The sequence below is a fragment of the Xyrauchen texanus genome, chromosome 44, assembly GCF_025860055.1.
Source record: "Xyrauchen texanus isolate HMW12.3.18 chromosome 44, RBS_HiC_50CHRs, whole genome shotgun sequence".
In the NCBI taxonomy this organism is placed as follows: Eukaryota; Metazoa; Chordata; class Actinopteri; order Cypriniformes; family Catostomidae; genus Xyrauchen; species Xyrauchen texanus.
Window position 1 is genome coordinate 13,314,944 of NC_068319.1, and position 17,106 is coordinate 13,332,049.

Sequence of the window (17,106 nt, forward strand, 5' to 3'; positions counted from 1 at the left end):
TTGCATAAACTCAGTGGATAACAGTTACAGTTACTTTACAGTTACTGTATATCTGCCTATCTTTGATGCGTGTTGTGAAAGCCTATACAAGTAAAAATGACTTGACTTGTCTTAAAAGTAACAGTTTTATATTCATGAATCTGGTGCAGCCTACAGCATCATCAGTAATCTGAAGTTGAAGTAGCAAGTCGGACAAAAACAAAAATGTTACATTCAAATCAACCACTAGATGGCAACAAAAACACCTGAAAACAAAGCAGCTAAACTCTGCATAATAATGGTTTCTGATCATTACAAAGGCACTGAAATACAGCTGAAGAACATTTCGGGTGGAGTCGTAGACATCATACATATTCATTATAATAATTATTATTGCATGCTACAATTACATTCAACAAGAGTTTTGGAAACGTCATTCTATTGACTGTTTTCGACATGGCCTTTGTATTTACCAGATTATAATAGGATTTGTCCACTGCACTGTATCAAAACGTCAAGCAAAAAAGCACTTAGTGTTCAAGTCAAATTTAATAAGTATGCACACTGTGAGAGGTCGGAAGTATCCACCCTGCCCATTAGTGAATGTCATACACCGTTATTAGGTAAATGACTTATGCCATCTAGGGCAAATGGGAGAGCAAAAGTGTTTTGTCTTCCATGGCAAACTCTGAATTTCAATTAAATGGCATGTCATTAAGTGGCAGTTTAATTTATACTAAAAAAAGCAAGTCTAGATGTCAGTGAGGAGGGAGACAAATGACAGGTAAAAACATTGAGAGACAGCTGAGTACATCTGGAGAGGACATAGAGACATACATGTGCAAAATTCTCACCAAATCTTTAATTGAAATGAATTTTATAGATGGATGCCGACTAGAGTACACCTAAAGCAATGTTTTATTGGGATTCCTCAAAACAACCAGGAATACATTTAGCAAAATGATGCAATATGTTACTTTCTTTGTCTTTCCTTCAGAATAAATGTAAAATAAAAATGAAACCATTTCAGTTTAACAATCATGTGTGGAGGTCAGAGGCGTAGCACCAAATTTTGGGCCCTGGGTACAAACCATCTTGCTGGGCCCCCGTACCAAATATGTATGTATAGAAAACTGACTTCTAAGGGGCCCCCCCTGCCTCGGGCCCTGGGTACTCGGTACCCTTTACCCCCCCAGTCCGACGCCCCTGGTGGAGGTAACTGTACAGTCTCGCTTTCTTAAAGAATATTCCGGGTTCAACACAAGTCTTGCTCAATCGACGGCATTTGTGGCATAATATTCAGTACCAAAAGTTTTTACTTTGACTTGCCCTTAAAAAATGCAAAAAAGAACTCAATGGGGGTAATCCATAAATGTAAAAATACTCACTGTTTACAAAATTATAGCCACAAGACATAAACAATATGTATGTTAACATGATTTTAGTGTGTTAAAATCACTTAATTACCTTTTCAGTGTAAAATTTTTGCCATTTTACATCTTCATTGCCATGACGATGTAATGACAACAAACCCGAAGACGACTGTAAAAACACTGTAATAACATTTATAAAATTATGAGCTTCACATTTTTTGCATTTGAACCCCATTCACTTCCATTGTAAGTGCGTCACTCTACCCCAGATTTGTGTTTTTTTTTTTTTTTTTTTTTTAAGAAAAGGAGGGACGAGTATAAATTAATATTTGTGGTAATCAATATTATGCCACAAAAGCTTGTCGATTGAGCTTAACTTGAATATTCCTTTAAGTGTGCTTTAACTTCACACCCATTCAATGCTAGGAAATAATGACTACAAACAGATTGGGATGTAAGTGTTTAATAATGAAATTTTAAACTCCTGTAATGTAAAAAACAAACAAACAAACAAAAAAAAAACAAGAGAAGTTTGGGGTCAGTGTTCAAATCAAAGATCTCCTCCTATAAACCTGTACAACAAGTGCAAACAGACATTTATATACAAAATTGCACATTGTCATTGGGTGTTCAGGGAAAAATAAATAAATAATGATTGGCAAATAATTTGCATTGCCCTTTGGGGGATAAATAAATCACAAACGAAACTTGTCGGACACTCCAGAACAAAGGAACAACTGCAATGCAATTATTGGGGGGAAAAAACAACTGAGATCTGTGTGATAAACAGGTGCGCTCTGATCCGAAGGTTTAACATCTGTGATTAAGTCCTATCTGGCAACCTGAGACAAAAACAAACCGTTTCAGCCAGGTTTGACTAAGCTGAACATTCACTTGGTATTAATGGACCAAATCAGACTATGAGCGCCATAAGGCTGCAGAGAGCCTCCTTTAAGTGCACACAATCTGCAGGGTTATTTTTATATCTACTGCATCATTTCGGATGCTCTTTGCAATCAGTGAAATATATGGATTACCAGATAATAATACTAATAGATTTAAATGCAACTATTTGGACAGAAAGGGTACCAAAATCTTGCAAGAGCCTTTCATGGTGTCAAAAATTGTGTGTAATGAAATTATAAAACAAAATGATATGCTTTAGATGATAGAACAATCACACTGAATATGAAAAACAAAAACTCTGCATGTGTAGACAAAAAAAAATTGATCGTTTCACAGCATTTAAAAATGATGAATAGATTCTGATAGTCACTGATGTCATCCATGGTTTACATTGTCATAATAACATATACATTATCTATTGTTATTCAAAGAAGTTCCATATTACACCATGATGAGCTCAATGTGATATTCAGTCTTTCTAGTCTGAAAATCCCTCTCTGTGTCAACCATCTGGTTGAACACAATGTGTGAATCATTTCTCAAATATACAAAAGTGCTGTTCTTTAAGAAAGCGTAAAAAAGGTCTATCTGGCCATAAAAGCCTCTCACCTTTTTTAAGGCAAGTGGTGACCAGTAGGTCAAAAGACTCTTGCCACAAAACCACTCTGTAACATCTCCCAATAAATATTGCAACAAATAATTTCCCCCGCATTTTCAACGAGTGAGCAGAGTTAATGGCTTTTGGCATTTGAAGTTTCCACAAATGGCAAGATATTTACTATTTATGAAAGAGGACACGTATCTCTCAAATATATATGGAAGGAACATGGATTACAGAAGTATGCAATGTGAATGCGTGGACGGGAAGCCAAGATCATTTCGACATGAGAAAACATTCTAAAATTAAAAATAGAACAAAATAAAATGAATCTGAGATTTTTATTCGACATATAAGCTACTAGACTTTAAAGGTGATAATTCTGCCCAAAATGAAAATGCTGGTATTATTTAATCCAAACCTGTATAACTTTCTTTCAACGGTGGAAAACAAATGTAGATGTTTGGCAGATTTTTTGGTGTCAGACACCATTCTGTGTCATTGTATTGAAATAAATGCAATGAAAGTGAATACTGACTGAGGCTAAAATTCTGCCTATAATCTGTTTTTGTGTTCTAAGGAAGCAAGTAAGTCATTAGAGTTTGGAACAACATGAGAGTGAGTAAATAATGAAAACATTTGCATTTTTGGGTGAACTATCCCTTTAAGACCGGATGACAGTTTTGCAGACCTTATCCCCAAGTCCCTTCTTTTCTCTCGTAACTGTAGTTGAGGTAAAGGGAACTTTACTGTAAACATTTAAGAGGGTGCTTGATGAAGGCTGGAGGGTGTACAAGATCTTTCCTGTTATCCAGACTTGAAAGACTCAAACTGTAAAATTCTCTACCAATTATTAAATTCTAAGTTCCAAGAATTATAAAAATCTCTATAAGTTTAGAATGAGCTGATTCCGTAATTGGAGGGAAGAATGGGGGCGTTTTTGTTCAGGGAATACATGCACTCACTACACCTCACCCGCTTTGATGTCCAGGGTCCACACGATCATTCCCACCAACAGAACAGCGTCAACAACGCAATATGATACACTAGTAAAATCTCTTCCAAAATTATTTTTAGACAAAGTTATATATCATCTTTGTAAACATTTTCTGTGGCGCGGTGTCCTTTATCAATATATCAAAATAAAGTGTCATTTTCCTATAGCTTGTTGAATCCCCTTAGCCGTTTACTCTGAGTAAAGCATCTTATAATAACAAGAATCTTTTTCTCAACAGATCCCTTAGAAGCATGTACAATTGGATCTAGATCATCAAAGTAACATACAAATAAAATGGATGTCTGTACAAAAAATTTAAAAATAATACAAATACAAAATAATAACACAATCAATATGTTTTGTTTACCACAGGAGTGCATAGATGCCGAGTAAGTTAAATGGGTGGAACCAACAGATTGGGTGGAAAGTTTGATTTTCTTCTTGGTGGTGATGATGGTGGTGGAAAACTGAACCGTGATAATCTGGCCTACTTTGTCCTTCTGTTTAGAAATCCCAACCCATAGTTTGTGTGAGGAAAAATACTCAGCACTAATTTGTGTTTAATTTTTTCCTTAAATTAAAATGCTAACCCATAAATATACAAATAAACAAAGAGTCCACTTTTTTGTTGAGACCAAAAAATGTTTCTAACACTTTGTGGTGTACATTCAGGAACATTCATATTGACAGTGAAAAATGCAACGAAAAATAAACAAAACAAACAAATGGAAAAAAAAAAAATCACTGTAAGAGTTAACAATAAACACTGGCATAATAATAATAATTTATATTATGTTACAAATTATTCCTATGTTTTTTTTGCAGTCCAAGATCCCTGCCAGGGTAAGGTGATTTTTTATTTTATTTTATAGTTTTTCTTTCGAGGGAATCCAGATGTAAGGGCCAGACTGTTCCTCTATCACCATCTTACACTGGCTATAAATGTCCTCTAGTGTATCCCCTTGAACCAGCGCTGAGAGAGGGAGAAAAAGAGCTGATGTTAATACATTTCCATGCACATTATACAGCAACTTTTTAATCATTTTACTCCATAAGTGGTAAGTAACCATGATGATAGGTCCATAATGATCGTTTTTGAGCTTAATGGGTCATTAGCCACTTTGTTAATAAAACGGGTGACGTGTGGCTTTATTTCACATGGATCCCTCTGAATAAACTGTAAGAATAGCCTTTTTACCCAGCAACTTAAAGAGGCAGAATCCTGGTCTCATAACCATAAATTCTTTAGAGAAGGTACTATATGTAGCCTTTTTCTATATAAATTAGGCAACTCAACACAGATTTTTATAGAAAACGTAATCTAGTGCTGTCAGTCGATAATTGTTTTTAATTGTGATTAAATGTGCTTTAAGTGATTTTTATTGTATTTTTTTTTCATAGAAAGGTATGCAAAAAAAAATTCCTACTCCCTGAAAGATGTTAATGAAGTGCCCTGAGATCTCTCACAAGTCTTTGTGACAGCTTAGACTCTGTAAACAGCAAACAAAAATGTGTCTGTGGACCACAGACAATGACAATTTCTGCCTTGTCAATCATTGTGCACGTTCTCATATTGTTGTAGTTGCAGCGAATTAATGAGGCATAATGCATTTCATGTTATGTTGTTCTTAACAGTTGTCAGTTAATGGTGCTATTTTGCTGCTGTAGTTTTTATCAACAGTTTCTTCTCTCAATAAAGCTCATTTTGGTATCTTTTGAGGGTGGTTTTTAGAAAGAGTTCAGTTTTGTGGAAATAGAATAGCTGAAATTGCTAACAGCACCATTAATCACAAATGTTTGTAGTATATATATATATATATATATATATATATATATATATATATATATATATATATATATACTTATTTTTTGGACTTATTTTAAGGTCAAAATGCATTTATCCCCATCTTAGGAAAGACAACAAAAATATGTAAAAATATAATACTATTTTAACATTTTCCAAACAAAGTCTTCCACAGTATAAAGATAGAAATGCACCGATATCACCAATTCACCTAACATTAATTGCTTCCCTTTTTTTATCCCCCTTTTCTCCCCAATATGGAATGCCCAATTCCCACTACTTAGGAGGTCCTCGTGGTGGTGTGGTTACTCGCCTCAATCCGGGTGGTGGAGGACAAGTCTCAGTTGTCTCTGCTTCTGAGACAGTCAATCTCTGCATCTTATCACGTGGCTCGTTGTGCATGGCACTGCGGAGACTCCCAGCATATGGAGGCTCATGCTACTCCCCGTGATCCACGCACAACTTACCTCATGCCCCATTGAGAATGAGAACCACATATCATGACCACGAGGAGGTTACCCCATGCGACTCTACCCTCCCTTGCAACCGGGCCAATTTGTTTGCTTAGGAGACCTGGCTAGAGTCACTCAGCACACCCTGGATTTGAACTCATGACTCCAGGTGTGGTAGTCAGCGTCAATACACGCTGAGCTACCCAGGCCCACATTAAACGTTTCCTAAAGTCTAAGTGGGAGATTGACTAATTGAAAGAAGCAGTCTCCCAATTGGTTGCATATTCATTGCAATATGCATTAAATCTCTTAAACTCTCGTCCTCCACAATATTAATCTGCCAGTAGACTGTGGCTCTCTGCTTTCCTACAGCAATTGTGAAGCTGCATTCATGAGCATTAGAGTGTCAATGACAGCATTTTGCGTCGCTTTGAACTCAAGCGCTTGCAGACAAAATCGTCTCATTCTGTGTTTTGGTGATAGTGAAGACATGCTTGACAATACTTGATTTCTATCAGCATTCCCATCTGGGCATGCTTTGTACATCAAACAGCGCTATGAGTGACCAATGTTGCATTGTGTCGCACCACGACAGTTTGGGACAGTATACACAGAAGCGTCCATACTAAAAATATGCCATTTGGACAATTATCTGTGAGCTGTAGCGCAATGTGCGTACAACGCATCAGAAATAGAACAGGGTGTCCCTAATCTCTCAGTTTGGCTCAACAGTCAAATCCAGTGTAGACAGCATCATTGATTATAACGTTATCAATTTGATTTTTATGAACGCTTTGAAAAGATGCCGTTCACGGGCCATCAACTATAGCGCAAAGCACGTGCAACGCATCAGAACAGGAACTGTCTGTGTGGGGCCGCAGTGGTCATATCCACTGAATACAGTCCATTTATGGACACTCCATTCTATTTCTGACAGGTGGCACGTGCTTTGCACTATAACTACAGCCGACTATCCGTGAACAACATCTTTTTAGAACGTTTGTCAAAAGCAGATCGATCCCATTACAATCAATGATGCTGTCATTGATTATAATGGGAGTGACTTGAAATTGGTGAGACATGATGTGCTGCTTGTGTCCAGTATAGACAGGGTGTTATTCTCTCAGTTTTTATATCACCTCATCTATGTTAGCCAACTACATAACTTTATTTTGGTGACATATTTAAATAAGCAGAATTTGCAACAATGTTCAATACACAGTTTTGGTTAAAGGTGCAGAGTCTGGTGTGCGATGTGGCATTCAGGTATCATTTTGCCCAAGACAATCTTGGGTGATGGAGTGGTCAATGACATGGAAAGTAGACACATAAAGACTTGGGTCTTAATCATGATCGCCAGGCAGATCATTTTGAGGGGCTGGAGGTTGGCTGGAGTGCCGTCTTTTCAGGAGTGGTACTCGGAGATGGGAAGAGTGGCGGCGTTGTTGTTGTGCTTTTTATTTGTATATTTATCTAATTATTATTATTATATATTGTGCATGTGTGTGTCTATGTCATTTGGGACCACTGTTATGTTGATGGGGTAAGGATGGGATTGGGAGGGGGAGGGGTAATAGTTGGGGTTAAGTTTGATTCTTTGTATATATGTTTTTTTTTATGAGGTACATATATGTGAATCAATAAACATTTTTTATTATAAAACAAAACAATGTTCAATACATCATTCACCAAAAATGTAGTGATAACACAACACTGGCCCAATAGGGCAAGTGACGGTTCTGTCAACTGGCTCCAAACTCACACTGGCGAACCACTTAACCATTATTATTTTTGAACCCTGCAACGTTATTATTATTATTTTTGAACGTTCTTTCTACTGTTAAAGTACACAATGTTATCTGCAAAGCAACACACTTTTTGAATCCCTACAGGGAGCTCTCATGCTAATGCAAAGCAACAAAATAAAAAATGAAAAAAGAGCACAGACAAACTTGCTCGAAATGTCCACAAATTAATCAATTTGTCATTGCGCAGTTTCATATGCATCCCATACAGACTCACGGGGGTCATGCTAATGCATATTTCAAGAGGAAGTTAGTGTGGTTCACTCAGGGGAGGGCATCAGTTCAGTGGCTCTGCTGTCAAACATGATGGATGTAACAGGCTGCACTGGTTGGCCCAGTGGTAATGCATATGCAAAAGACTATCAGAATATGCAAATTAAGCAATATCAGCCAGCCTCTGAGCATATAGGCAGGCTTAGGTCCTTGAGATGGACTGAGAACTCTGCAGTTACCTGTGAAGTACTCGCCAAACTCCTGTTCTAGTTTCATGGCACGGTCGTATGTCTTTTTGGCCTGTTCCTCCGTCAACCTCTTATTCATCTCCCTGAAAAGCGCAGATGTTTTGTACATTTAGCAATCAGGACCACAAGTCAGGTAGCAGCAGCATTTGTATAATATACTGAAAATGTAAGCCATCACAAAGGTGTGTGGAACACTTACATTAAGGTCTCAATGGATCTAGGCTTTATAAAGATGGCAATTGGGTAGAGTTGTGCTACTTGTAGTCGTTTTATGGCATTCCCAGACACGTCAAGTATGCAGTGCTTGCCCTAGAAAAGCAATAAAGGACAGCTTGGTAAACACGGGGAAGCTGAACAGTAGCATAAGGGGCAGTTCACTACATATGCATTCCGTAGGAGTTATTTTTTAATTGTTGGTCTCTGTAAATGTGCGGCAGATGGACATTTTTGATCATTGCGACGTGCCTCGCACCATGAGCCCCACTTTGTCAGATGTTGTGTCAAGTTAAAGAAGTGCATTCTCATTCCGAAGAGCTGCTCCAGTCCCTTTTTGAATGCAAGAACACTGCCCTATGTGAATGTATCATGTCTGACTCTTAACCAAGCTACTATAAATCTGGAAGTCTAGCTAGGCATTCCAAAACATGAAAGATTAAGTTTGTTACTAGTGAGCATACTTGAAGGAAATTTAGTTGGTGAACAATTGTAGTGGCAACTCACCCGCTCAGCCACATATTTCACAGACTGGACGCTGGTTCCATACAGATTGTCATTGTACTGTCCGGCCTCGATGAACTTGTGCTCTTGGATGTCTTTCTCCATCTGCTCTCGTGAACTCATGAAGTGATAATCTCTCCCGTCCACTTCATAATCCCGCTTTGGTCTTGTAGTATCTGAGATTGATATAAAACAGGCTTGGGTGCTCCTTTCCACTACACAAAAATGGAAGCATCTTCAGAAATTAAATTAATTAATCTTTGCCATTATTATCTATGTTTGCAATCACGTGAACCTACAGTCAGCTGTCAGATTGCTGTGATGTTATCATTGTTCGCTCTCCAAAAATAACCCCTTCTACTTCTAACTTTTGTGATGATGTAGTAAGAGAATGAACAGCAGCTGTGATCTAAGATAACCATTGATCTATTATAGTACTGACAATTGTATCTAATAGGGAGGGACTGAATGATGCTATTACTATTCTACATTATAACTTGCTCACTGCAGACTAATACTCTCACTTACCTTCTTTATCTGAACTGTTAGCAGCTTTTAAAACAAAATTATGAAAATAAACAAAAAATGGTTAAATTAAAATAGAAAACCTGAAAAGCAAACAAACTAAATATCCAAGATGGAAGGTATGAAAGAGCTCTTTGGAATTGAACTCAAGTCATTTAATTTCTGAATGATTTTCATTTAGACCCTATGGGTGGGAACAAAGACTTCAACTCAGTTGTCAATATTTTGGTTAACAGTTATTGCTCAACCCAACAAAGCTCTATCCAAAAACATTAGCCGTTTTTCCACCATTGAGCCGGATGGTTCTTGTTGCGGGATTCTAATTCTAAATCAGGATTAGAATACACCAACTGAGAAAGTGACCAATCGTGAGTCAGCACGTCACTGCAGTCATTTCACTAGATTGGTTCTCAGTCCTGAGCACAGTTAGCTAACCGCAAATAGTTTGTAATTGTTCAGCTAGATGGTGAAAAAGCGCCTGATACAAATCAAATGACCAAACAAAACAAAGAAAAACTTATGTAAGGGTAAATTCCAAGGTTTACATCCAAGGTTTGCTCCAACAAATTGTATTGGGGGTTAGGGCCTATTCACATCGAACACATCCATCTGTGCTTTTTTAAAATATTTTTTCTATGTAAATTAATAATATATATTTTTAAATGTTATGAGTTTGATCTGAATGGCCCATTACTCTTTGGAAATATACTGCTAAAACATAATTGAAAACATTACCTAGTTGAGGTTTGTTAATAAGCATAATGTACCATGAGGTTAGTGATTTTATAGGAACAGCACAATTAAATGAGTGGCAGGAACTGCACAGCAAGGGTTATGAGCACTGCGGGACAATAGGGTAGACCACTGACTCTTACGGTCAAACCACTCACCTAAATGCCTTATCTTTATGGACTTTTACCAGCACTTCCATTAGCATAAATGCTTTAAAACCCCCAAGACTACTGCATATAATTACAAACTACCATGGCCAGAGGTCTTTCTAACATTACGGTTGAAACCCTTAATGGCACAAGTGTGTACTATTGCTCAGTTGGGCTCTTTTGGGATAACAATTGAGTCAGCCTCTACTGAAGGTTAATTTGTGCATTCTAAAGATGAAAAATAACTCATTAACAAAAGATCCACTGGAAGACTTGTTAATATGATAATCTGACCACCAGGGTAGGGACAAGTGTATCTTTGCTGTGTACTTACGTGGCACGCACGACCCAAACTTGTCTGGGAACTCGGAGATAAGGTCATCGTTGATTCTGTCCTTCATGGGTCCCAGGATTATAACCGGCCTGGCATAATGAACTGTTCAAACAGATGATAAAGAATCAGAAATGCCTGTGATCTCTGATGTCCCTGCTGAAAAGACCAGCTTAGACCAACATAAAGTTCCAGACTGGTTTATGCTGGTCAGTGCCAGTTTGGAGCTGGTCTACCTGGTGGGTGAACAAAGAAATCTTGCTTTGGTGTGAGCTCCCACCAGCACACCAGCATCCAAAATACCACATATGCTTTTCAACAGGGTTGTGGCAAACAACAATCACTTTTCAATTTACATGTATTGTGAACCTCAAAGAGTCAAAACATGAGACAGTGAAGAGGCACTTACTCTCTAGTCTAATGACGGGTTCGTAGGAGAGTATGAACTCCTCTTGACTCCCTGGCAACAGGACAGAGAAACACATTCAATTCGGTGATGAGTTGTGATGGAGCTCAGCTTGCTTTTTGCAGAACATCGGCAACACAGCCACATTTGGCACACCATTCACCAAAGGTCTCTGTTCTCAGAGTACAGCTTGAGCGGATGTGTAAATGAGTTACTGAGCATGTAATGTCATTATTTGCTTGTTGAAAGGACATTTGTTTAAAAAAAGAACAAAACAGAAAAAACAGCTAAATTAAGTTAGAGCTCATTTGGAAGATTAAAGAGATAGGCTGCCATGGGACGATGATGGACAACAGAAAAGCAATATAATCACAAATGAGACTGAAGTTACAGACAGTAACAATACTAATTGGATTTAAACATCCAATTATGGAGCGCTGGTCCAAAGTGATGCTAGTTCTGGGGTGTTCTGCGTGCTCAGGGACGCAGAGAGCCAGTGGAGGTTATTTTTAGCCCTGGAACGAACAGAGGCAGGCTGGGACAGGAACACGATAGTGTTATTCAGAGGCAGAGCTTCATTTCTCTGCTTGGCAGTGGTAACATTAAACTACAGAATGAATCATGCATTCTTTAAAAAAAAAAGCAAAAATCGAGGTTACAGTGAGGCACTTACAATGGTAGGGTTTAAAGGCAGAAATGCGAAGCTTATAATTTTATAAAAGCATTTACATTAATTCTTCTATTAAAACTCTTGCATTATTTGTGCTGTAAAGTTATGTAAATCATCGTTTTTACGGCCGTTTTAGGCTTTTATAGTTCATATCATTACATCTTTATGGGAACGATGTTGTAAAGTTGGACATAACTTTACATAGAAAAGGTTAGTAAGCGATTATTTCACATTAAAATCATAAAACACACATATTATTTATGTACTCTGCCTACACTTTTATACTGAGTAGTTAAACATTTACAGATTGCCCCCATTCACTTCCACTGTAAGTTACTATCATTTCATGTAATCAACATTATGCCACAAATGCTGTTGATTTATCTTAACTTGTATTGAACCTGGAATATTCCTTATTAATTATGTAATTCCTAAGGGAGATAAACAGTCCATTTCTGGTATCCTTGTGCATATCATGTGAAAATTGATAGGAGTTGAAAGATTGGATATAACATTGCACAGACAAGGTTAGTAAGTGATTTTATCACATGCATAATATTTTATTATTAACATGTATAATGTTAAATCTTGTTGCTTAATTTTGAAACAGTGTACAGTAGTCTCAAGCAATGCCTTGACACATTGACTTCTAATTTGTGCTTATTTTTACTAACTGAGGGACAAGTCGAAATATGTTTTGTAGTAGATGCTATCAAAAGAGTTCTACTGAACCAGAAATCTTTTTTTATGTATTTTTATTTTTGTAAAATAAAATAAATGGATGTTTCTGACAGCACATTTCACTTTTCATCAGTGGACTGGGAGTCCATTTCCAAAATAAATTAAATAAATGCAGCAAATCGTGTTTATCGGCCAGTGGAAAACAAACAAGTCAGCTTTCATTATGTGACGATGGGACTCTATGGTTGTCCAGAAGAACATTATACAATCTGACAATTATGTGACAAAATCTAATCTGTCTAAACACAGAGAGACTTGTGACAAGCTTAAAATGAACTCTAAATTCACTTATTCTCTGTAAACCTGCCACTGTTAAGATCTGTTAGGATCTGACAGCTAACATTCTGACAGAGGGGCCGTGTCTATGGGTGGGCATTACCCACCCTGACGAATCATCTGCCTACCCTACATGATCGGACTAAAGCTAAAAGCTGTGCAGTGCGATGGTTTTGATAGTTTCGATTAATCTCTGGCGCTTGTAAAACCCACAATAGATGCATATTAAGAGCATTGCAGAGTCATATTAAGAGCGAGTCTTATTTACTTTGCTGTTGCAAGATCTCGAGAGCTAAAACTTTAGCACCTGACCATGGATGCACTTTCAGGGTTAAGGTAGCGTTCACTCTGTGCTGTGGGCTGCTGTTGCACGGCCACGCTTAAGATCCACAAACCAAAATTTGATGCAGCCTACTGCACACAAAAAAGAGAACTGCAGAAACTGAGATGCGATCACTTAAAACACGAGATAATATTCTTGTGTATTTTTTTGAATATCTGGATGATTGACCAATTTTTAAGGGTGAGCATTTGACTCAGATTTAGCATTCAGAACAACACAGTGGGATCCATTCCTGTAATATGCTATTCATATTAGTGGTTGACCGATAAGAGTTTTCTGAACCATTACAGTGAATATGTTAAATAAAAACATTTATTACAAATTAGGGGAGAATTCACTAAGAATGAACTGCTATTATTATTTTCACATGTTGTCTGTGCTGGTTTAGCACCCGATTCAATAAAGGAATTATGCGGATAAGGCAATCGCTGCTGAACAAAATTTGCAAGCACAATTCTTATCTTGCAGGCCGATTCAGAGGGCTTGGAGGATGCAGCAGAAGATCACTTTTATTTGACACACTTTGACAAGACTTAACAGCATCACTGACTACTCAGATACCTGATTCATCTATTTAAACATGCCAAAAGTGCGCTCGACTACACCGCACATCTGGATATAAAACAGATTATATGCTCTTCTCCATCATTTGATCATTATTTGATAAATTACAGCTGATATGATTGATTACAAATGTACACAGACATCTCTTTTATATAAAATTAATTTTACTGCCTGCTTTCATCTGGCAGTTATAGCGTGATATAGGCAATTTTTGTGAATGAAAGCAATCTATAATGAGCTATAATGAGTGTGTTTGCGTTGAATTTTAATCAAGATGCAATTTCAGCACTGGTTGTGCTAGTGAATAAGACAAAAGTATATGTGCTGAAATACCACACGCAAAAGTAACTTTTAAGTGAATTCCCCAACACTAGACCCCCCAAAAGAGTTAGTAACTTTTTCTCAAAGCAATCCATCCTAGTTTTTGTGTTAAAGACTATTATAAGAGGCTTATATTTGAGTCTAAATTGGTATTATGGACAAAATTGGACCGAGTTTCAAGCATTAAATAAAATTAGACACAGGAGATTAAATTAAGGACACAATACTGATGACATCAAATGTATACATTTTCAACACAATATAAAATATAATCTCTTCTGTTTGGGCTATATTTACTTTTTCTTCCTGTCTATGGATTATATCACTTAACTTCCCTTTACTACACTTGTACATATAAAACCATAACGTATTAAATGTGTTGGTTAACTGCTCCTGATGTGGTCATAAAAAACCTCTGTAATTTTGTCAAAGCACTGGTAGGGATGACATAAAAGACATGTTTCCTCCTTGACCGTATTGATTTTAAGCTAATAGAATGACATAACTAATACAAACAGACCACAAAAAAAAACAAAACAGAAACAAGACCTATTACATTATTGCATACATTATCAGTGAGGACTGTGAATTTCACATGAAAGGAATATTTAGAATGAAATGCAACAGCATCTATGGGATGCTGCAGATTACCACAGAAAATAATTATGACTCGTTCCTCGGTTAGTTTTTTGGTACGTTTATTTCTGTACAGTCTATAATATTTTCTGTAGTAATCAATAGCATGTCAATACAGCTTCATTTGTATTGAACCTGGAACATTCCACAAGTTAAAATGCTAGATGACAACACAAAAGACTGAACAAACATTCATTTTACAAGGCTCTGTGACAAATAATCTTCAAACTGTTTGAGTTCATGCAACATTTTAGCTGGGACATAAACGTAAGTATGAGAGAGTTCCTATGTTAAATGTTAGAGATAGTTTACCCAAAAATGGGTAAAAGTTTGCCATCATTTACTCACCCTCGTGTCAATTCAAACCTGTCAAACACAAAATGAGCAATTTTAATGAATGTTATTCAATGCAATTACAATGAAAGAGGAGTGGATGTTTTAAGCTTCAAAAAGGATGCAAAATCACCAGAAATAAGGACTTGTATTTCAGTCTGTTCTTCACAAAAATGTGTTGGATGACTTCAGAAGACTTGAAATATAGAGCATGAGTCATATGGAGCACCTTTTGGATACTATTGTAGTGCTTTTGAGTCTTTTTTGAAGCTTGATATCTCCAGTTCCCATTCATTAACTGCATGGAAAAGAGCGACCTGTACATTCTTCAAAATTTCTTCTTTTGTCTTCCACTGAAGAAAGTCGTAAGGATTTGTCAAGCAACTTGAGGATGAGTAAATGGTGCCAGAATATTTATTGTTGGGCAAACTATGCCTTTAACAACTGAGAACAAATATACATTTATATTCTTGCATGCAGACAGGCCTTGAAGACAATCAGGAATTTGAGACGCAACAGAAAGTACGAACTTGAACTGAAATGTAAAATGTGTGCTTGGGAGAAGGTTATTGGGTCCATTCCTTAACACACTTACTCAGTGTCTTTGCTCCGTACCCGTCCTCCCCTATTCCAGAGATGTCCTACACCACACGGCCGATCAGAGAGGGGCAGAGAGAGAGAGAGAGAGGATGAAAGAGGATGGGAGAAAGAGAGTGAGAGAGGAAGAGAGACAGTAAAGTTGTTGGTGGGACGGGCGGTAACGATAGCAGAAGATGGAGGACGTAGAACAGAGATGAAAACCATGGGCTTCCAAGGGCTACCGACACACACACCTAGACCTTTCACCCCACCACAGAGACGTTTGTGTGTGTTCTGTACCTACGTGTGTGAGCGTGTGTGCGCATTTGTAGCTACTTACGTTCCGAGTCGCTGCCGTCTTGCTCATCGGCGTCCTTGTTCTTGTAGAAAGGAAACTTGCGTGTAAAGATGAAAATCTTTCTACGCTTTTCACTGAATGACTGTGCGAGAGAGAGAGCATGGAGCAAACAGGGGGCTCTAAACGCTGTCACAATCATGCTGACAAAAACAAGACAGCAACCGGTGCCGGGCATTAGGGACAGCAGCCAGAAAACAGCCACCATCCATCCATCCGTTCGTCTCATTTAGTTTTCATCGGCAGGATTGTTCACCTGGGATCCAAATCAATTGTGCGATTCATTTGTTTTAAATGAAGTTCACCCAAAAATGAAAATTCTGCCAACATTTTCTCACCATCATGTTAATTCAAGTCTGTATATCTTTCTTTCTTCCATGGAACACAAAAGGAGTAATTCATAAAAAATGTCCAAGCTGCTTATTTCTGTACTCACATTTCAAAAATTTTCAGAGCGTGATGAGTTAAATTTCAGGTTGTTCCTCACATAAAGCTAACAGATGGCTTCAAAAACTTGAAACAAGTTGTATGGACTACTTTTAACATGTGTGTACTACATTTGAAGCTTAACAGCCCCCAGTCCCCATCATCTTTCATTGTATGGAAGAGAGCAGCTCTGATATTCTGCTAAAATTCTCCTTTTGTGTTCAATAGAAAATAGAAAGCTGTATGGGGTTTAAATGACATAAAGGTGAGTAAATGATGACAATATTTTCATTTTTGGGTGAGGTTCGTCATACTGTGTTCAAACTGATTAATTTTGTTGTCTGGCAATGACAACACTTGGATGATACTAAATAGGGTTCTTTGTTTAAATCAAAGACTGATCCAAACTTGCTGTTCATGACGCCACGGCACCTGAGCTACTCTCAGATAGCTTAAATGTATTGAAATAAAATATGATCAATAGAAAAGAACATAAAAGATAGGTAAACAATGATAAACAAAAACAAACTGAAGCTGTTTTAGTGTCATGCATAGGCAAACGGGACATTTAAAACAAATATTAAAACACAAAGCATGCAGGACAGCCCTGAGAAGGGTAATATGCTG

The 17,106-nt window shown here is 37.4% G+C and overlaps 1 protein-coding gene across 18 annotated transcripts in view; it reads right to left on the reverse strand.

Annotated features, from left to right (window-relative positions):
- Positions 1-1,781: 1,781 nt before the first annotated feature.
- LOC127637071 (disks large homolog 2-like) overlaps positions 1,782-17,106 on the reverse strand; it is a 252,995-nt gene continuing 237,670 nt past the window's right edge. For 14 of the 18 annotated variants that reach the window (XM_052117936.1, XM_052117933.1, XM_052117928.1 and 11 more), the window contains 7 exons: positions 16,039-16,138; positions 11,239-11,289; positions 10,833-10,934; positions 9,096-9,268; positions 8,575-8,684; positions 8,367-8,458; positions 4,678-4,826 (listed from right to left, as the gene is read on the reverse strand). In XM_052117936.1, the coding sequence (XP_051973896.1) occupies positions 4,720-4,826; positions 8,367-8,458; positions 8,575-8,684; positions 9,096-9,268; positions 10,833-10,934; positions 11,239-11,289; positions 16,039-16,138 (735 nt within the window). In that variant the 3' untranslated portion in view covers positions 4,678-4,719. Of the gene's footprint in view, positions 4,827-8,366; positions 8,459-8,574; positions 8,685-9,095; positions 9,269-10,832; positions 10,935-11,238; positions 11,290-15,714; positions 15,761-16,038; positions 16,139-17,106 lie in introns of all 18 variants that reach the window. The other 4 variants (XM_052117937.1, XM_052117935.1, XM_052117946.1 and 1 more) reach the window with 2 other exon arrangements.